This window comes from Myotis myotis, unplaced genomic scaffold (genome assembly GCF_014108235.1).
Source record: "Myotis myotis isolate mMyoMyo1 unplaced genomic scaffold, mMyoMyo1.p scaffold_m19_p_6, whole genome shotgun sequence".
Classification (NCBI taxonomy): domain Eukaryota; kingdom Metazoa; phylum Chordata; class Mammalia; order Chiroptera; family Vespertilionidae; genus Myotis; species Myotis myotis.
The window spans coordinates 20,421,149-20,441,993 of NW_023416368.1; the positions used below are offsets into that span (position 1 = coordinate 20,421,149).

The 20,845-nt window shown below is 54.3% G+C and overlaps 1 protein-coding gene across 3 annotated transcripts in view; it reads left to right on the forward strand.

The window, feature by feature from the left end:
- ANXA6 (annexin A6) overlaps positions 1–20,845 on the forward strand; it is a 49,435-nt gene that overhangs the window by 7,974 nt on the left and 20,616 nt on the right. For 2 of the 3 annotated variants that reach the window (XM_036313138.1, XM_036313139.1), the window contains exons 2-14: positions 3,112–3,155; positions 8,223–8,313; positions 9,272–9,366; positions 9,908–10,021; positions 10,757–10,847; positions 11,743–11,822; positions 13,161–13,217; positions 14,030–14,123; positions 14,538–14,633; positions 15,740–15,798; positions 16,736–16,858; positions 17,893–17,951; positions 19,490–19,568. In XM_036313138.1, the coding sequence (XP_036169031.1) occupies positions 3,138–3,155; positions 8,223–8,313; positions 9,272–9,366; positions 9,908–10,021; positions 10,757–10,847; positions 11,743–11,822; positions 13,161–13,217; positions 14,030–14,123; positions 14,538–14,633; positions 15,740–15,798; positions 16,736–16,858; positions 17,893–17,951; positions 19,490–19,568 (1,056 nt within the window). In that variant the 5' untranslated portion in view covers positions 3,112–3,137. Of the gene's footprint in view, positions 1–3,110; positions 3,156–8,222; positions 8,314–8,480; positions 8,564–9,271; positions 9,367–9,907; positions 10,022–10,756; positions 10,848–11,742; positions 11,823–13,160; positions 13,218–14,029; positions 14,124–14,537; positions 14,634–15,739; positions 15,799–16,735; positions 16,859–17,892; positions 17,952–19,489; positions 19,569–20,845 lie in introns of those variants that run through there. The other variant, XM_036313140.1, reaches the window with a different exon arrangement.

A 20,845-nucleotide genomic window follows, 5' to 3' on the forward strand; every position in this document is an offset into this window, starting at 1 on the left:
TTTTACAGATGAGGAAACTGAGGTCCAAAGAGGGAACCTGACTTGTCTGAGGTTACAGACAGATTGGGAACAAGAACCCGGGTCTCACCCTGGGGCCTCTTCCTAAGGTCCCATTGCAGCCAGGGCTCAGGGCTGTGCGGGTGCTTGTTGTGACAGGCTGGGAGGCAGAGTGGTGGCTGTGGTCTTGGTCTTGGCAAGTCCCTTGTCTCCCTAAGGTGCCCTTACCCCGTCTAGAAAATGAGAGGAGAGTAGTGGATCATTAAGGGGCCCTCTGGGCTTCAGAAACATTGGATAGAAAACATTTACTCAGCCAATTGGGAAGTGTGTTCTGGGTTGCTCTGGGAAGACGCAGAGCCCCTTGTGAAGCCAGGGTACAGCAGTGTAGACGGCGCCTCTGAGATTAGCTCCAGAGTGTCCCCGAGCCCTCGGAGTGGGGGCTGTCGGAAATCGACCCCCCTGAGCTGCAGTCTGAACATTTAATTCTGGGAGAAGCTTGCTTTCCACGTACACACAAGGCAGGCACTCAAAACAGCTCTCAGAGCTGAGAGCATTTTCCAAGGACCTCGGGGCCCCTCCTCTGAGCCGCTCTCCTTGGGAAGGGGCTCTTGTCCAGATGGGCTGGGCTGCAGCCAGCAGCTGAGTTTCCATCTCCAGGGCCAAAAGAAAATGCTTCGAGGCGGGAGGCGCAGGTGACAGGCCTCTGCCCGCCCTCCCGCCTCAGCTGACTTCCCGGCCTCCTCGGAAGTCCCTGTTTCTCTGCTGGCCTTGGTGCTCTTTCACCCACTCTTTCCCCCAGGCCCCAGGGAAACCCAGGGCCGGCTCCTAGCCAGACCCTAGGGTAGTTGGGGGAGAAGGGGCGGGGGTGGGGGGCGGGGAGGTTTCCATTTCCTGGTAAGAGCTGCATATTTGTACCAAGAGGCCCCTGGTTGTCAGGGAAACAGCAGGGTGTTTGCAGACAAATCGCTGTCCTCTGCTCTTCACTTCACTTCTTCACTTCCTACCGCATCTCCTGTCTGCCTGCCGACTGCCCTTTGGGGAGCTCATAGTCAGGCAGTGGGGACCCGTCCTCAGAGCTTCCCACTAGTGCAGCAAATGCCGCCATTTACGGAGAACAGGCCTCTGCCTGGCCTTGTGTGCTCTGCTCCCGACCAGTGTCTCATCCTCCAACCCCCCACCAAGGCAGGAAAGGGCAGCCCCAGTTTTGCACTTGAGATAACCTTGAGCTCAGAGATGAGTCATATGCCCAAGGTCACATAGCTCATAAGTGACAAAATGGATTTGAATTCAGGTCTGTCTGATTCCAAAACCGGTGTTCCCCCACTGTGTCACACTGGCCCCGGTGACCCCACAGTGAGGTCCGGGCTGCTGTCCCTTCAGCGTTTCTGTTTGGGGTTTTTGGGGGAGAATTGCTGTGCAGAACTGGAAAGCACTGAGCCGCAGTCACCTGGGCGTCTGCCCTCTCTCCTAGCCCAGCCCCTCATAGATCTTACGGAGTATGTCCGACAAGAGTTGTGACGTTTACTCTTAAAAAGCAATCTATGACATGGTTTAAAAAGTGCTAATTTCCATAAAATGGAAAGGACTGGCCCTCCTTTCTCCTCTCATTCTGAGGAGACTGCTTGCTTCCTTCTTTGCCTTCCTGCTGAGGGAGCTCATTATCGGCCCCTCCCCCTTCTCTTCCCCTTTCCAAACCAATCACACCTCCTTTTTCATTTGTTTTTAGGTGAGATATTGGTGTCTTTTTTACTTTTATCTTTCAGCTACAGTTGACATTGAGTATGATCTTGTATTACTTTCAGGTGTGCAGCGTAGTGTAATATACATTACAAAGTGTCCCCCCATATTTCAAGTACCCACCTGGCACCAGGCATAGTTACCTCAATATTAGTGACTTACTGCCTTCGTTTCTTAATCCTTTAGTGTCGAACCTGTGTCCTGGCATTTCCTTCAGTGAGATCGTGTGTCCTGTTTGTTCAGTCACCCCCCAACCCCATGACTTTCTGTTTCATCAAAGAAAAGTTCAAAGTCTCCACAGTGGCCTCAAGCACTGGGCCCCTGACCCCACCTCCTCCATACCAGCCACACTGAGCCCCCTGACCACTGTCGCTCTCTCCTGACCAAGCTTTATCTTTTCTCCCTAGTGGTTTTTTGTTTTTTTAATCCTCACCTGTTTCTTGATTTTTGAGAGAGGAATAGGGAGAGAGAGGGAGATGTGAGGAGGACACGTCAATGTGAGGAAGAAACATCAATTGGTTGCCTTCTATACGAACCTCAACTGGGGATCGAACCCATAACCTTTTGGTTTACAAGACAACACTCCAACCCACTGGGCCACCCAGCCGGGGCTTTTCTCCCTCGTTTTTACCACATGCATTTGCATTCCCCATTACGGAGTAAGCTCCAGAAAAGCAGGTTTTGAACTCAGCCCCGAGAGCGGTGCCTTATCAGAGTAGATGCTAAGGACGTGTCTCTTGACTTACACAGGCACCGTGGCCCTTCAGGTATGTGCAGCAGGGGACCAGGAGCCCCGAGTCTTCTCATGTGCGGACCGCTCAGCTGGCTGGGTTTTGGAACAGATCTTGGTGACGTGGAAAGAGGGCACGCAGGGTGCAGAGGGTGTGGACTCTGGAATCTGGACTTGACTGAGCTCAGTTTTAAGCTGTGTGGTCTCGGGAAAATTGTTTAACCTCCCTGACCCCCACTCCCCTCATCCTCAGTTTTCTCCTCCATAAGAAAGGGGAACGGATGCTGGGAAGGACTGCTGTGAGGGTTAAGTGAGACCATTTCTAGGAAAGTACCCTGCCCCGCCTGGAGGGGCCACGTGCAGTCAGTGATGGTGACTTCTCTCCCTCTGGGTTCCTTCCAAGTCCCTTTCCCATCCTGGTGGGAGTGCCTGGACACCGCTAGTCTGTTCATTGTCCTCTGGAAAATTCACCTGGCCCCGAGCCAGGTATTGGGGTGTCATTGAACCTGAAGGGCTGGAGGCAGCTGGGAAAGAGCAGGGAGAACATACTCTCCCTTGGGAAGAAGGAAGGGTGAGCAAGTTTGGGGGAGAGAATAGAGGGGAGCAGAGTGCAAGGGAGTCTCATGGGGTCTCTTTCTTCCCCACAGTGTATTCTGCTGCAGAACCTGAGACCATGGCCAATCCAGCACAGGTAAGGAGCCTCTCCCCGCCTCTGCCTTCCCCGGGCCTGGGCTCCTAGAGTCACTGGGTGTGCTGCACAGACCCCTGGTACCTTCAGCCTGAACGGAGCAGGAGAGATTCTCCGGCATTGCTTGTTCCTGTTCCACGTCACAGCACCTCCAGGCATGTGACTCACAGCAACACACAGCATCCTAAGCAGGAAGGATGTGTATTGGTGCACATGACTGAGAGCCCAGGCCTTCAGGTCTGGCTGGATCCAGGGGTCCAAATGCTAGTGTTAGACTCTGCCTCTGAAGTGGGATTCCTCTGGTGGGCTTCATTCTTGGGCAGATCTTTCCCTGAGTTGGCACACTAGTCACCAATAGCTCCAGGCTTTCCTTCTGCTTCCTGAGAAGCCTGGAGGAAACAACATCATTTATTCCCCGTGATTCTAGGGAAAGTCCGAGGTTAGATTCTCATTAGCTGGGCCTGGGTAACTTGGGTCCAGAAAGTAGAGTTGGTCCCACCTGAACTTCATGGCCCAAGAAGGTTTCCCCCAGGAAGGGAAATGGACATTGGACAGGCAGGAGCACCAGAGGGTCCTCTATGTTCTGGTGGTGGGAGTGTGCTGTCACACACATCCTAGAACTAAGTTCCCCTGGCTTAGGAGACCCGAGTTCGTTCTTTCTTTCTTTCTTTCTTTCTTTCTTTCTTTCTTTCTTTCTTTCTTTCTTCCTTTTAAAATATATTTTTTATTTCAAAGAGGAAGGGAAAGAGAGAGAGGAATACAAACATCAATGATGAGAGAGAATCATTGATCGGCTGCCTCTTGCATGTCCCCTACTGGGGATCGAGCCCGCAACCTGGGCATGTGCCCCGACTGGGAATAGAACCATAACTTCCTGGTTCCTAGGTAGGCGCTCAACCACTGAGCCACGCCAGGCGGGCGAGACCCCAGTCTTTCATGTTGTGTGACACCTGTGGGCAGTAAAATTTGAGGTGTGTCAGAGCTTTCACTCCTGTGTGTGGCCAGGATTGGGTTCTGCCCTTGGAAAGAGCGAGGGTCGTTCTGTGCCTGGTTTGCCTGAGAGAGATGCCTGTTTGCTGGCTTTAGCGAAAGAGACATGGTCACTGCAGCAATGGGATTGAAAGGGAGAATAAAACGAAGGGCCTCTCGACTTGGCCCGTTTGTGCCTCACTTCAGTCACAGAGCCTCTGGCCGTGGACATAATACAGAAGCTGTGTGATCTTGGATGGATTCTTACCCTCTCTGGGCCTCAGTTTCCATTGTGAGGTGGTTGAGCTCAGTGAAAACTAAACTTCGTCCCTGTCTTCATGGCCCGCCACCCAATGAACAAGAGCCTTAAGGATGTCTAGTCACAGTTTTTGAAGAGCACAGTGTATCATGTGATATAGGACGATGTAGCTCTGACCCCCTGTGAGCTTCTGTGAGTACACTTTGCACAAGTGGCCTCTTTGACCAGGAGGAGAGGGTATTCCTGGTTATGGGCAAAGATCCAAGGCAGCACTTTTGCTGTTCCTCATTCTCCATAGGCAGTCATCCCCGAGTACTTCCTGAGAGGCATTCGAATTGCAAGATTCTGGGTGACTGAAGTAGACATATCAGACCCTGGGAGATCAGAGGGGCCGGGACCTGGGGCTCAGATCTTGGACTCCTGGTCTAGTGCTCCCAGACCATGCTGTCTGCCTGGCTGACCCATGTTGCCATGGGCCAAGGGCCAGTAGACATCCTGCAGGCAAGAGTCGTGGGGTGGCAGACCCTTAGGGGTCCCTGGTCCTATGGGGTGAGTTGGAATCCCCCAGGCACGGTGCTGATGTTCTGGGGGCACACAGGTGGGGGGAATGGGGCAGCTGCCTGGAGGGGCTACTTGGAAAGAGAAAGGGCTGAGCAGCCTAGGTAGAGGGGCTGCTGGAGCAGAAGGGAGGGAGGGGATGCAGTGCTCTCAGGCAGTAGCAGTAATAGCCATGCTCGGAGTGCAAAGGGTTAGGGAGAGGAGGAGGTTGCAGAAGACAATACTAGAGAAGTGTGACAGAGGTCTTCCAAGTTTGTGTCTATTGCTCCCAATTATTAGCACCTTAGTTCGGCTTCTAGTGTGCCCGCTTTCACCACACACATGCAAACACACACACACACACACATGCACACACACGCGCGCGCGCATATGCACATACACATGCATGCATGCACAGAAAAGCTACTCGTTCCTCTGGCCCAGTTACTTCTGTGATTGTGCTAGTCTCCCTCCCTTTCTGTTCAGAAGAGGAGAACTGGAGGCCCAAAGACTGAGGAAATAGTGTGGTGTCAGAAAGGTGCCGGAGGCATGGCTCTGTGGCCTCAGTTGCACAGGGAGGTCTGAGTTTGAATGTGACCATGGGTGTAAGAACACTTTGAGGACAGGCCAAGAGGGCAGGTGCTGGAATTCCAGCAGGTGCAGAGACGAGGCCTGGGTCAGGAGTGATCAAGGCAGCTCTCCGGGGGAGCCCTGGCCACAGCCCTCTCTCTGGGTGGTGTCACCTCTGCTCCCGAGAGGCCTGGACACTCCTACTCTAGCCGCCGCCTGGATGGGGCCCAAGACCTCAGAGCCCCAGGGTTCAGGCTGCTTACCAGCTGGCATCCGGACCTGCTGAATATTTCAGGGTGGAAAGTCCCTTCGTCTCTGCTCTCCCTCCCCCCTCGATCATGGGCACCTGAGGCCTGGAACCTGTCTGCCAGAGAAGTAGGGGCAGTTGCTCAGGTGGCACCAAAGTCACCAAGCTGGTGGGAGAATAACTGGTGGCAGGACACTTGAGCCTGGGTGATTTGAAGGACTGTCTCTGTGTCTCTGTGTGACCAGTGCTGAGGCGCCCTGCACCCCCCTCTTCTGGCGGCTATGATAGTTTTTGTTTTTGTTTAAATATGTTTCTGTTGATTTCAGAGAGAGGAAAGGAGGGGGAGAGTGAGATAGAAACATCCACGAGAAAGAAACATCAACATTGACCGGCTGCCTCCAGCACGTCCCCTAATGGGGATTGTGTCCACAATCTGGGCATGTACCCCGACTGGGAATCAAGCCTGGTTCATAGGTTGATGCTACCCCGGCCTGGCTCTAAGGGGTCATTTTGATCAAGCCTTATGCCTGTCATTAGAATTCCCTTCCCCCAGGATGGCATTGCCTCATCTTTCAGCTGCAGCTCCTTCCCCAAACACTGCCTCAGCCACCACAGTGTGTGAGGAGGGAGAAGGTGGAGATGGGGGAGCAGGGACAGGAGAGGGTTCTCAGCTCACGGGCCATGGCTGACACCTCTGTCCTTCATCCTGGGGACACGTTTCTGTCTTCTCGCTCCCTCCTGGCAGTTTACAGTCCGTGATCTTGGCGACTTTGGGCGTCTGCACTGAGCACTGAAGCTTTGGGCTGGCTTCCCTCAATGTTGCTTGCTCTTGCCTCCAAGCCTTTGGCAGGCTGTTTGCTCTGTATGAAGCTCTCTCCCTGCCCAGCCCCCATAGGGCCAGCTGTTACGCGTCCTTTAGGACACAGCTTAGATTCCACCTTCCTTCTGCTCAGAACACACTCGGTCATCACCCATTCATGCACCCATTCATATCTGGGGAACACGTCTTCAGTGGGTGCTGCTGTGCCAAGCTCTGTGCTGGGTACTTGGAATACGTCAGCGAGCAGGATAGACGCTCAGAGCTTTCTAGAGGGACTGTCTTTTCTGGTCCTGGTATTTGGCACGTGTCCCTTCCTCTTTCCTTCTCTGGCCAGGGCTGTGATCAGGTTGCAAGGGATTCACTGATGGCGGGAAGAGGACCTTGTTCCTTTCTGGCCATCCGCCCTGTCAGAACTTTAAATAGCAACCCTGTACCCTCGCGGCGCCCACGCGTGCATACCTCGGAGAAGCCAGCAACTGCGGACGTAAACCAGAGAGCACCCAAATGCCGGCCAGGTCCCTGGGAGACGCGGGAGGCGATCGGAGGCCTGTCTACTTCCTCCTTTAAGGCACAGTTTATGTGGGCCACCCCCCACCCCGCACGAAGCTTTCCTGGTTCCCTCCCCCAGGCTGGCCTCCACCTCTGCTGTTTCCCCAGTTTCCTTGGCCTCTGTCTTCGGGTATTTATGGCAAGCTTTATGTTTGCCCCTCGCCTCCACTGGGTCAGAAGCTCGTGAAAGACGGGATGGGGTCTTCTCTTTCCCTGAATCTCTAGCTTGCAGTGTCGGGCCTGGCCCAGGTTGAGTGCCCTGTCCCTGAGCTGTGTGCTCAGTGCCTGGGGCCCCGGCACCTTCGGCTCTCAGCTCTCTGCTGCTTTCTTAGACCCCATGCTTCTCCAGCCGCGTAGCAGACCCACCCCTGACTTCGCTGTGAACCAGCCTATTGTGCATTCAGGTTCGATGTCTAAGATCCTCTGGCTCTGCGTCTCCGCCCCTTGGCCCCGAGGACCCAGCCAGCTTGTCCTCAGATACCAGTTCACAGCTCAGTGTACTGGTCCCAGAGGGGCGGTGCCTTGTCCTGGCATTGATCCTGAGGGTGGCTCTGGGCTCTCCGGGCCAAGACCCCCGCCCCCAGGAGCTGGCAGCTGCAGGGTTCTGGAGCTGGAGAGCCGAGGGGAGCAGGCAGAGAGCCGGCCTCCAGGGGCCCTGCCAACAGGCTTCCCTCCTCCAGCTCTTGGTGTCTTTGCTTCTGTGGTAGAGATTGTCTTAGGTGCTTCTCCAAGTTGCTAAAGAGTCACAGTGGAGGCGAAAGGGCTTTGTAAATCAGAGAGTGCCATAGAATTATGCGGGGCTCTTGTTACTCCTGTAGGGATCATTTCCAGGCCTGGCTTCTTATCTCTCCTGGGCCCAGCAAAGTGGTGCAAGGCTGAGGGCTCGGCTGGGCCACCCTCCCACCGGGAATTGGCACCGTCCTTGGGGCAGGTTGTGGTAGCAGATACCAGGAGAGTCAGCCCTCAGCCAGGCTTTCTGTGGTCAACGCTCAATTTTAGGAGGAGGGGCTCAGCCTGGACTCCGCCTGTGGCCAGGGCTGGGAATGTGACCTGGGGTTGGGCTGGGAGCCCCGGTCAGGGTCAGGGTCAGCAGCTCACCCTCTGCTTTTCTCTCCACAGGGTGCCAAGTACCGCGGCTCCATTCATGACTTCCCCAACTTCGATCCGAGCCAGGATGCCGAGGCTCTGTATACCGCCATGAAGGGCATCGGTGGGTGCCCGCCACTGGGAGTGGGCACAGGAAAGGAGGCGGGATTCGCTGGGGCTTGTGGGCACAGCCCTGAGCCCTGTTGGGGGTGGGGGTGAGATGGAAGATGCACTCACTCTTTTGTTTCCTCTTTTTATTATTTTTCATAATTTTACAATGAAATACTCCAGACCAGCAAGGTCTAAAGAATAAACAGAAGCTTCACCCACAGACCTGCCACCCCGCTTGGGAACTGCACTCGCTTCCTCCTGTGGTCAGAACCCCCCTGGCGGGTCCTCCTGCTGACCACTCCACTCCTCTCCTCTTGGGGTGACCACTACCCGGAACCTGGTTCTCAGTATCCTCTCTTTTTGTTCTTTTGTTAATCCTCACCTGAGGATATGTTTTCCATTGATTTTTAGAGAGAGTAGAAAGGGAGGTAAGCAGAGAGAGAGAGAGAGACATTGATGTGAGAGAGGCACATTGATCGGTTGCCTCCTGCACACACCCCGACAGGGCCCAGGGATTGAACCTGCAACCCAGGTATGTGCCCTTGACCAGGAATCGAGCCTGCAACCCCTCAGTGTGCAGGCCAACACTCTAACCACTTAGCAACACCAGCCAGGGCCTCAATATTCTCTTTTATTTTCTTTGTTGAAAGAACCCTGTCCTGGGTGTTAGGACCCCTGAGTTTTTCTAAGCCAGGCTCTTTGTGAGACCTGGGGTGAGTCCTTGCTCCCTCCGCCCCAGGCCTCGGTTTTCTTATTTGTGTGATGAGGAGCTGAATCATGGGCCCTCTGAGCACACATACTGCGTGTGCTATGATCCCTCTTAGTGGGGGCTTGATGGGCCCCATAGGCCCTCCTCTGTGATGCCACCACCTGATGAGTAGAAGGCTAATGCCGAGGACTGCAGGGAGCAGCCCTGGTGGGCTTCCTGGAGGCAGGTTGGGTAAGGTGATGGGTGTCCTCCCCTTCTCCAGGCAGTGACAAGGAGGCCATCCTGGAGCTGATCACTTCCCGGAGCAACAGGCAGAGGCAGGAGATCACCCAGAGCTACAAGTCCCTCTATGGCAAGGTAACCATGGTGACCGGAGGGCAGGGGGCGGGGCCGGGGGAATGATTTCATAGCCTGTGTGTTCCTTCAGGGTCTTTCGCAAGCATTTTGCTCCTGGTCAGCCTCTGTGCTGGCACTTTTGGCCTCATTTTCTCTTCAGTCAGGGACCGTTCAGCCACAAATTGCCTGGGCCCTATGCTGGGTGTTAGGGCCACACGGATGGATGAGACCAGGGAGGGAGGTGGCAACCCCTTGGACTCACTGATAGTGGGAGGGAGACACAATAAACAAGTAAATAAACAATGGTGGGGAACAGGCAGGACGCTGTGGACTTGACCCCTGCACCACTTGCCAGCTGCGTGACTTTGGGCAGGTGACCTGAAGTCTCTACGCCTGCCTCTTTGGGTTGATGATAGCACACACCTCCAAGTGTGACGATCAAATGAGCTTACTTAGGTCAGTGCCTGTACAGAATTCGTGCTCATTAAATGTAATTCTTATCAGTGCAACTGCTCTTCCCCTTCCTCCCCCATCTCCTCTCACCCCCACCCCCACCTGCTAGGACCTCATTGCAGACTTGAAGTATGAGCTGATGGGGAAGTTTGAACGACTGATTGTGGGTCTGATGAGGCCACTTGCCTACTGTGATGCCAAAGAAATTAAAGATGCCCTCTCGGTAAGAACTGAGTCTGTGTGTGTTGGGTGTGGACGTGGTTAAGGGTAAGATTCTGGCCCTACAGCAATTCTTCAGTGAGCCCTCATCCACGCACGGATGTGCCTTGCTTCAAGAGGCAGCTTGCCTAAACCCTATCCCAGAAGGGAACCACGTTCTCCTCCAGGTGGGCAGATGCGGGAGGACACAGGTCAGTGTGGAAAGGGGCCCTTGGCCCAGACCCCCACACCAGCAGTTTCTAGTCCTGAGGAAGCAATGGGAGAGATCATTACCTTCTCCATCTCCCTATGAGGTGGTAGAGCAACTGGTAGCATCTCTATTTTACAGATGAGAAAACTGAGACCCAGAAATATAAAGTTTCTTTTTAATTTATTGATTGATTTTGGAGAGAGAGGAAAGGAGAATGAGAGAGAGAGAGAGAGAGAGAGAGAGAGAGAGAGAGAGAGAGAGAAACATTGATTTGTTCCACGTATTTATGCATTCATTGGTTGCTTCTTGTATGTGCCCAGACCAGAGGTTGAACCTGCAATCTAGACATATTGGGACAACCTCTCACCAACCAAGCTGCCTGGCCAGGGCTGGCCTAGAAGGGGGACTAGAATCTATTTCCCAATCGCTGCTTATGAGCTGTAGTAGGAGCACCCTAAATGCTGAGGGTTTCATAGCTCTGGCCACTGCAGGATTCCAGCCCAAGGCTCATCCCAGCCCTTGACTCATGTATCCCTTCTCTTCTCCCAGGGCATCGGCACCGATGAGAAGTGCCTCATTGAGATCTTGGCTTCCCGGACCAATGAGCAGATCCACCAGCTGGTGGCAGCATACAAAGATGGTGAGATGGGTGGGAGGGGCCATTCGGGGTTTTTAGACATGAAATGGGGGTGATTGCAATGATGGAAACCCTAAGAACCTATCCATCCATCTGTCCTCCTTCCCTCATCTGACTGTCCCCCTATCCACAGGGGTTCTCTGCTGGGCAGTGTGCTAGGTTCTCAGGATATGACGCTAGGTAGTCCCTGTCTCCGAGAGCGTATAGACTAATGAGATAATGAGGGATTCAGACAATGAACAGTTAAACACGATGATGGTGATGTGGTGATATTATGAAGGAGACAAATGAGATAAGAATGAAACCTTAACTGCGGAAGACCTGCTTCAGACAGGTGGTCAGGGAAAGCCTGCGGAATGAGAAGGAGCCGGTACTAGAGAGAGTGGGGGGAAGATCCTGGCAGACAGAGGGACAGCAGGTCCCAGGCCCTGGAGCAGAAATGAGCCTGGTAGCCAGTGTGAGGCTGGAGCAGTGCAGGATCAGGCACAGGACATTGTAGGCCAAGAGGAAGCGATGGTGTTTTATTCTAAGTCCAGTGGAAAGCAGGAGCCCGTGATCAGACATGGCTTTAATGCATGGTCACCCTTGTTGCTGTGGATTAGAGAGGGAGTGAGAGCAGACGCAGAGGGAATAGTCAGGAGGCTGTAGCCGCTGTCCACTGAGCGATGATGGTGCCCGGAGGAGGAGGGCACAGGTGGGGATAGAGATGCCATCGTATCTTTTCATGGGTCAGTACAAGGAACTGAAAATACACCTTGGGTCTTGCCAGGGTTGTCATGGAGACTGGGGTTTGGGATTTGTAACCAATATCTGATCATTTGGGGGTAGCAGGGACCTTTCTCCTGGATCCCTGGGGTGCCCTGGAGATGGGACTAGAGCTTGTGTTCCAACCTTGCAGCCTACGAGCGAGACCTGGAGGCTGACATCATTGGCGACACCTCCGGCCACTTCCAGAAGATGCTCGTGGTCCTGCTCCAGGTCGGTCCACGGGGGGCCCTCCCCGGAGCTCTCTACCAGAGTGCACCGCCCCGTCCCCACAGACGGGGTAGCCTGTGGGGGGGGCTTCTTGGTGGCTCCTCACATACTGCGGCCACTCCCTCCCCCTCTGCCCATTTATCCTTGAACTTGAGATGGTTTCCCTCTGGCTCACCTGGTGTAGAATTTGAGCGTCCAGTTGTCTGCTCTGTTACCATGGTTTGCACAGGCAGGTGACCCACATTTCCCTTTGCACGCACCCTCCTCTCTGTGCCCAGGAATATCCTCTCCCGTGACCTCTTTCCTCTCTCCTTACGCACTCCCCCTCTGCTCTGGGCCTCCCTCCTGCCATTGCTTCTCCAGTCAGGGCTGTGGTGGTCCCGGGGCTGCCGCACTGCATCCCCCACAGCCTGCCCTGCTGCTCCTCCCTCCCCACAAAGGAGCACTTAAAAAAGAGACCATAGAAAGGCTGCCAAGTAGGGATTTTCCCCACACAGTGGGTTTAAAAAAACACAACCATATTTAGTTAGTTGCTAATATTTACAAACAGGGAGATTTTGTTAGAAAACTCCAGGCATCTGGACTCTTTTGAATAATTGAAAGTTCTGGCAGCAGCAGGCCTGCATTTTGCATGGCTGCAGTGCGCTGGGGAGCAGGTCTCACGCCGTTTCACCTGTACCTGTCCAGCCGCGCAGCCATCTCTGTGGCCGCAGGCCCTGTGGGAACAGACACTGAGATAGGCAAGCCCAGCTCCGAGGAGCAAACCGTTAGGAAGCTGTGTATGTAATTAAGCCACCGCTTTGTTTCTGTTGGCTGTCCCCTGTGCCTGCGAGTGTCCGATGGGCCGAGGGCCTGGGGGGAGCAAGGAGCACCAGGGGATCTGGTGCCTTCACAGCGTCTGAGCTGAGCTCTGAGGGCCCAGGCCTCAGATTCTGGTTGGTGAATTCGTGGGGGCCCCTGCCAGAAGGCACACATGCAGACTTTTGTGATCTTGTTGGGGGCGTCGTGGGCCGTGCCAGGACTTGTGGCAGGGGCCCTGCCCTCCGAGGTGTTCTCGGTACAAGGCCTGGCTTCCTCTGGGAGGGGGCACCTGGCAGGACCTTGGTTGTCCCCACGACTCCCCTTCTGGTCCCAGCTCCAAGGATGAAGGGAAAAGCCAGTGGAGGGACTATGATTCCCCACAAAATAGATGATGTGGTCTCGACTCAGTGGCTGCTGTAAGTCACTGCTCCTGGACACTCGGGCCACCGGGGTTTTCCCAGTGTTCTCTGTCCCCACCACTGGCACCAGGCCTTCCCGGTCCTGGTATCTGAACCACGTGTTCCTTGTCTCTCTGCCCAGGGAACCAGGGAGGAGGACGATGTAGTGAGCGAGGACTTGGTGCAGCAGGATGCCCAGGTAAACAAGCCCTGATGGAGGTCCCTGAGGCACAGCGAGGGAGCCCCAGAGAGGGGAACGGTTGGGGCCCCGGGGAAGGGCTGGAGGCGAAGTGATTTGCAAGTACCAGAAATAACTGACTCACGGGCATCATGTATATATAGTGCTCTGTTAAAGAGAGGATTTATGTTGTCTTTCTAAGGTATACAACATGGGTAAAGTGGGTAAGATGTGTTTTGGAGCTTTCTTAATTTTTCCATTTATTCAGTTAATATTTGTTGAACACCTACTATGTGCCAGGCACTCTGCCAAGCATTGAGGGATCTCTAATAAACAAAATCAGACAGCACTGGGATTATGTTAATCACATGAACACCTTCTCCTTGGATATACCGTACATTCCAGGCGTTTTGAGCCCCACTGTATGCAGTAACTCTGGAGGGGCAGATAGAGAGAATGCTAAGATATTGTCCCTGTCCTGAAGGGGTCCATGTCATAGTGGAGAAACAGACATATAAAGAAATCACTGTAATATACAGTGGATCAAAGTTATAAATAAGCAGAAACTGGAAGAGAGGGGGAGGGAGGGAAACAAGTCTGCCTGGGGATATCAGGAAGTGCTTTGAGAACTAATGGGATGTCTCATCTGGCACTTGAAGCTTGACTGGGAGTTTCCCAGAAAGAAAGGGGGAAAGCTGTGCGGAATATGCAAAGGTCCTGAGGCTGCCAATTACTGGTCTGCTCAGGGATTCAACATCACTTCTGAGAGTCTTGGCCAGCGACCCTGCGTCCTGAGGTTCCTCTTTCATCTAGCCCTCCCTCTCCCCCTTCAGGACCTGTACGAGGCGGGGGAACTGAAATGGGGAACAGATGAAGCCCAGTTCATTTACATTTTGGGGAATCGCAGCAAGCAGCATCTTCGGTTGGGTAAGCGCCAGGAGAGACTGCAGCTGCCCCCTGGGAGTTGTGCCAAGAATTCTGTTCTCTTCTCCTTCCCTACGATGGAGCGTGGGAACTACCTCATCAGCAGCCCAGACACCGGTCCCGATTTTATTGGGCAGTGGTTTGTATGTCCTTCACCAGAGTCATTAGGAGGATGCTTATCCCCTCCATCTAAGTCCCGTCTGTCCTCACGCTGGAGCCCGAGGTGTGCACAGGCGCTCACAGCATTCGCAGCAGGTGGCTGGTGTGTGCACGACCTCCTTGCCACCTCCCCAGCACCAGCCCTGCCTTCATGCTGGCACTCCGTCCTGGCCACAGCGCCTTCCCCCCCTGACGCCCTTGTTTGTTCTCAATGCCACGGGGACATTCCTGACACCCATGACCCTCTGTCCCCCTCAGTGTTCGATGAGTATCTGAAGACCACGGGGAAGCCCATCGAAGCCAGCATCCGAGAGGAGCTGTCTGGGGACTTTGAGAAGCTGATGCTGGCTGTGGGTACGTCCTGATGTTGCCTTCTGGGGCTGCGAGGGAGGCTGGGGTGCTGGCCCAGGAGCAGGGGGCTGAGGGTGGGAAAGAGAAACCCTGTGGTGTGGACATGGAAAGGGGAGAGCAGTTGGGCAATGAATTCCAAAGGTTTGGCCAGAGCAGCACCGCTGAGGCGGGGAGGCGGGGGTCGAGCCTCAGGCACCGGCTTCCTCCCCCTGCTCACCCTCCAGTGTGTGGTGGGACGAGAAAGAGCACTGGGCCGGGGTCAGGAAACACTGACCAGGAGAGTGGGTTTCGTGGAGCGTGAGCTGTGTGCCAGGCACTGTGCTGAGGGTTTGATCTTCAAAAAGGACCCTGGAGTGGGCACTGTCGTTGCCTCCATTTCACGGATGAGAAAACTGAGTTGCACAGAGGCTGCGTCACTGGCCGAGGGGTCGTTTTGTAATGAACTTCCGGTGTAAGGGATGCCAGGAGCTGACTGGTCAATGTGGAGTCAACATTCAAACCTGGGCTTCTCCCAAATCTGCTGTTGACTTAAGCCTCTTATCCTTGCTGGGCCTCAGTGTCGTCATCTGACAAATGGGGGCAGGGGACGGACTGCCTGACCCAGAGGCCCTTGCGATCTAGACATTCCAAGAGCCCGCATATCTGAGCCTGGGTTGTGTGTGTGTTTCTTGGGAGAGGGCTACAGCCCAGGCCTCATCTTCCCACCCAGAGCTGTCCCCTGGCAGCCCCATTTCCAGTGGTCGGGTTCTGGCCACTCTGCCCGCGGGGTCCAGCAGTCCAGCAGCCAGTACCTTTCAGTGCAGCCGAATCTAAAGACACACCTTTCCCTGCTCCGCCCAGATGCTACCACCCACCTGGCCCAGTTCCCTGTGAACCCCCAACGGACTAGAAAGTGGGTCTTTGTAATGCATGACCCACGTTACAAGAGGCCCGCGTCCTGAGTTCTTTACTCCCTGGGTTTGAGGTACAAGTGGACAGGTCTGGGATGCTCTGGGGCTGCAGGTTATCAGGAGCCAGGTTCTTCCTGGGTTTGGACTTGGTGCCCCCTAAGCAATGGCAACAGAGGCAGGTCACCCCATCCTCCTCCTGAAACCACCTCTTCTTCTCAGTGAAGTGTATCCGGAGCACCCCTGAGTACTTTGCTGAGCGGCTCTTCAAGGCCATGAAGGTGAGCGATGGGTTTGATGTGAACGGGGTTCGGGGAGGGGTCTCTGCCGCCCCCCCCCCCCCCGCCCCAGGACTCTTGGGCAAGTCCCTGTGGTCCACTGGCCCAAGGGAGCCTTCGGGGATTGGCCGCAGGTCAGAGTGAGAGCAGATTTCCCAGGTGAGCTCCAGAGCCTGCGATGCTCCCTGGTCACACACCTTCCCACCCAGTACCTGCCCTGGCCTCCCGACCGAGCCGAGGGCACAGTGACAGCCTGCACCCAATCCATCCAGCCAGGTGGGCTGGAAACCCCACTTTAAAAAAAATCTATCAGAATGTTCATATAGAGACCAAGGTAAGTAGAAAGCACTTTTGCATTGTTCGCTAAGAGTCACGATGCTCACACACGACCCAGCGACTTCACTCTGGGCATCTGACAACACCCAGGACACAGAGAACCGATGACATGCCCATAGCACACAGGGAAATGAACACAGGCATGTGTTGCCAGAGGCCAGAGACCCAGGCCCCTGCGTGGCCATCCCACAGGGGTGGGCAGCCTAGTCCGTGTCTCCCGGTGCCAGAGTGGGGCCCTGGAGAGGTGTGGCCTGTGTTCTTACAGTCTTCTCAGTATTGTCCGTGTCAGGAAAACACTAGGAACAACCCAGTCTCCATCAGGAGTAGCAGGGAAAGTAAGGTCACCGTGGCACAGTTACAAAGATCCCAGATGTGCAAACCGAAACAATATATTCCTTAGAGCTACAAAGTGAGGTAAACTAACGAGGGTCGGAATGATGGAGATCAAAGCAGGAGGGACACACAGGGAGGGAAGGCCAAGCTCTGCTTCTTTTGCTCCTGATCATAACGTTTTGTTAGGAAAATTGTATTTTCAACTAAGCTGGGGGCTGTCAGCGCTCTGGCCTCCTCTCAACTCCGTCCCCCAAACCCACTTGTCTTCCAGGGCCTGGGGACTCGGGACAACACCCTGATCCGCATCATGGTCTCCCGGAGTGAGCTGGACATGCTGGACATTCGGGAGATATTCCGGACCAAGTATGAGAAGTCGCTTTACAGCATGATCAAGGTAAGCGGGGCGAGGGGACGAGACGGGGGCTTTCTGCCGAGACAGGGCTGGGAGCAGCTGTCCTGGAAAGCTGGAGTCCCGGGATCTTGGGAGCCCTGCCTGTGGCACGTTCGGGGAAGCTAATGTCTGCCGGTGCTTGTGAGACGTGAATCCGAGAGGCGCCTCTTAGAGAAGGCAGGGCTGGGTCCTGAAGGGCACGCAAGCTGAATCCAGGAGGACTCCACCCCAGGGCGGAGAGCGTTCAGTCTTGGGGAAGAAGCGGGGACACTGAGGAGTTAATTGGGGACCCCTTGGCCCTGGGCCAGTTGCTGACTCTGGGGTGTCCAGCTCATGAGACTTGGTCAGGAGACTGATGTAGAGTTGGGTTTTTTTCTCCTTTTTTGGGGGGTGAATGGGATGAAGCTTTCTGAGTTCAAGCTGTGCTCCCCTAAGTATATTTCTAAAGCAGAATTTTATAGGCATGATGTGCAAAAGGGCTCCATGGGAACATGTTTGGGAAAAAACTAGAATAAGCAAAGATAAGCCAGTTTCTTTATCTCAGAATTTCTCACAGCTTTTAATGTGTTGAGTCCATTATGAAGCTCCAAGAGGGAATATGCCACCTCCATTAAATGTGCATTTGTTTGCTTATTTTTTGCCTTTGCCAATGTTTTTGTGCATGGAGGCCTGTCTTCACTTTGGGAGGGCTGGGCTGGGGATTATCTGATAGATGAGCAATGAGCGTTTCTTCTTAATTTCACAGTCTGTGAAATCAGATTGGTGCTTGGAATTGTCCGTTGGAGGTATTTATACCCAGAAATTGGCAGATGCTACACATCAGGGCTTTTTTGCTTTTCCCCCCAGAGAGCAGCTGTTAAATACTTGCAGGTACACCACTGTTTGGTGTCTTGGCCACTACCAGACAGGAGGAGAGTCAGGGTTACAGTGAATAAATGTTTCGCCTCCCCTCTTTGCGGCTCCCCAGAACTGTCTCTCCTTGTCTGAGGATCCCAGGGCTGGGTGAAAGGTAACCCTGCTTTCTTCCCTCCTTCCAGAATGACACATCTGGCGAATACAAGAAGGCTCTGCTGAAGCTGTGTGGGGGAGACGATGAGTAAGTGGGTCCTTGGCCCCGGGGCAGTGGCCTTGGGGGGCGGCAGGCCAGGGCTGTCCTGGCCCTCACCCCAGTGGATGGAGCGGATGAGCTTGGGGATTCCCCGAGCCAGGAGCACCACGCGGGTGAACGTCCGAGTGTCTGTGTGAACATGAACGTGGCCTTGCACATGCGATGTCTGCTCCTGGCACGTCAGTCTGGGGGTGTGAACCAGGAGCCAGAAGACGGGGCCCAGGCCTGCTTCATAGCTGCTCCTCAGTTTCATCATCCGTTAAATGGCAAAAATACAGATGCCTGCTCTCCCTACTCATGTATTCAGTGTATTTTACCAAGTGCCTTTGTGGGAAGCACCTAATGATGTCTGCAGCCTAGAAAGGCATACAGACCAGGGCCTATGTACGGGACAGTCCTGAGGGGGGGAAGGTGTGAGCCTGTGGAAGCACATAGAGGTGCATAACCCAGGCTGGGAGAGGCTCCTGAAGACAATGAGGCTGAGGCCCAAGGGGGCGGGGGGGAGCGGGGTGGTTAAGTCAGCATCTGCAGGAGAGGGTTTGGGATGGAGGAAAGGCCCTGAGATGAGAGGGTACAGCCTAGTTTGGTGTTTGTTTGTTTTTTAATCCTCACCCGAGGATATTTTCCCCAATGATTTCTAGAGGTTGAAAGGAAGGAAAGAAGGGGAAAGAGAGAAAGAGAAACATCACTATGAGAAAGACACATCAATTTGTTGCCTCCCACACGGGCCCCCACCTGGGTAGGGAACCTACAACCAAGATACATGCCCTTGACTGGGAATTGAACCCATGACCCTTCGGTCCACAGGCCAACACTCTAACTACTGAGCCAAACCAGCCAGGGCCAGCCTGGCTCGTTTTCATAACTGAGGTCGCACTTGTGTAGAGTGCGGGGAACAAAGGTGAGGCCATGAGGGAGCAGGGCTGGGGGCTCCTCCTGGCACATGAGCCGGGTGGTGGGCCAGTGAAGAGATGACATTGGAGTGTGACTTGACCAGTGTGCTGGGGAGGGAACTGTGGGTACTGAGATTTCCCTTCCCTCCTTCCACCTCTGAGTCCCTGGCTTGCCAGGGTCCAGTTAAGTGAGGGCTACAGGAACCTTTGTTCCCCTTGGTAAGAGCCACAGGGGGTGGTTCAGTTCAGCAGATGTTGACTGAGCACCCGACACGCCAGGTGCGTTGCAGGAGGAGCGGTGGAGGTGATGTGGCCATAAGTTGGGCATGGCCTTTTCTGAGAGGGGAGACTTGGATAGGAATCACTCACAAAGTACCAGGAAGAGGGGAAGTAGAAGGATTGGAGAAGTGCTGTCCTGCTTGGGACCCGGGCAGGAAGGCTGTTGGGCAGAGCCAGCATTGCAGGGGGTCTCGAGAGAGGACAGAAGGCCCTCAGAGATGGAAGGAGAGAGGGCTCTGGTGAATGGGTGAGGCATAGGCTGGGGAGAAGGTAGATGGATTTGCTGTGTGTGAGTGTGTGTGTGTGGTGCCTACGGTGACATTCCCTCCTGTCCTCCCCACCCCTCCATTCCAGTGCTGCTGGCCAGTTCTTCCCGGAGGCAGCGCAGGTGGCCTATCAGATGTGGGAGCTTAGTGCAGTGGGCCGAGTAGAGGTCAGACCCTCCCCACTTCCTGCTTGACCACAAGCTTCCACTCTCCTGCTCGCACCTTCCTGCTGTTCTGGTCAGCGCCCAGCTGCCCCCTGCTGGCCAACACAGGGTTCTCGCATCCGAAGCTTCCTTTTCTCCCGGGAGTGACGACTGTGTGGGCACGCTGGTGTGGGCGTCTGCTTCCTGCACTGACTTCTAACACGCTGGGAAGGGTCCTGGCCCACTAACTGCTAACCTGGCTGGTTCCACGGAGGGGCCTGTCCCCTCCTGGGTCCAACAGTTGGGCTGAGGAGGCATGAAAGCTGAGAACAGAGGGGCACCCAGGGGTGCACCGGAGGATTCAAGGTTGTCCTGACCACCCTCAGACCCAGACTCCACAAAGGACGAGGATGAGAGTGTTCACAGACGTGCCTGGAGCAAACCACTCAGAGTGGGAGCACGGGCCACACGGAAATATCTGGGACCTTGGATACTCGCTGTGCCCCCTTAGGCAGGTCCCCGCTTCTCTCTGAGCCTCTGTCTCCACCTTTATAATGAGGGTGCTGGACATGGCGGTCTCGGTGCCCTTGAAGGGCTCTTGGGCTCTGATGTTCTAGAACAGCGTTTCCCAAATTATAAGGCAAGAGCTGCCATTGCATATCAGCTGGGGTTACATGGGAAATGCATTTAGCCGGGAGAGCGGGCCTCCGCAGCACGAAATTACACGCAACCTCACGGGGCAGGGAGCTGCTCCTCTTCATTTCTTCACTCTCTCTGGTCATGGCTCAGAGAGGGTGTTGGCCGGTGCCGCATCTCTGCCGCACCTGCTGATTTTCCTTTTCCAGAGAGAGAGAGAGAGAGAGAGAGAGAGAGAGAGAGAGAGAGAGAGAGAGAGCGCCGCCAGAGCCAGCTCCGAGCTCTGAGCCTTGCTTTTGGCGAGAACGGCACCTGCTTAAATGTGGTGATGTGTATTTGACAACGTGGGTTTTTTGTTTGTTTTTGTTTGTATTACATTTAGTTTCCTGGGTTTATAGATACCAACTTCCTACCTGGGATAGTGATATAAATTATGTTATTCATTCATCAATTTAACAAGTATTTTTGAGTGTTTACTGTGTCCGGCACTGCTGAGGATGCGTCAGAGAACAACCTGGACAGAAAGCCTTGCCCGTGAGCAGTATTTAAATGTATTTCAAAAGGAATGCTTTAAGGAAAACAGAAAAGAGATTGAATTCAGTAAAAAAATTAAGTAGTTTAGGATGTATATAAATATGGAAAACAGAATGAAGGTCATTCAGGGG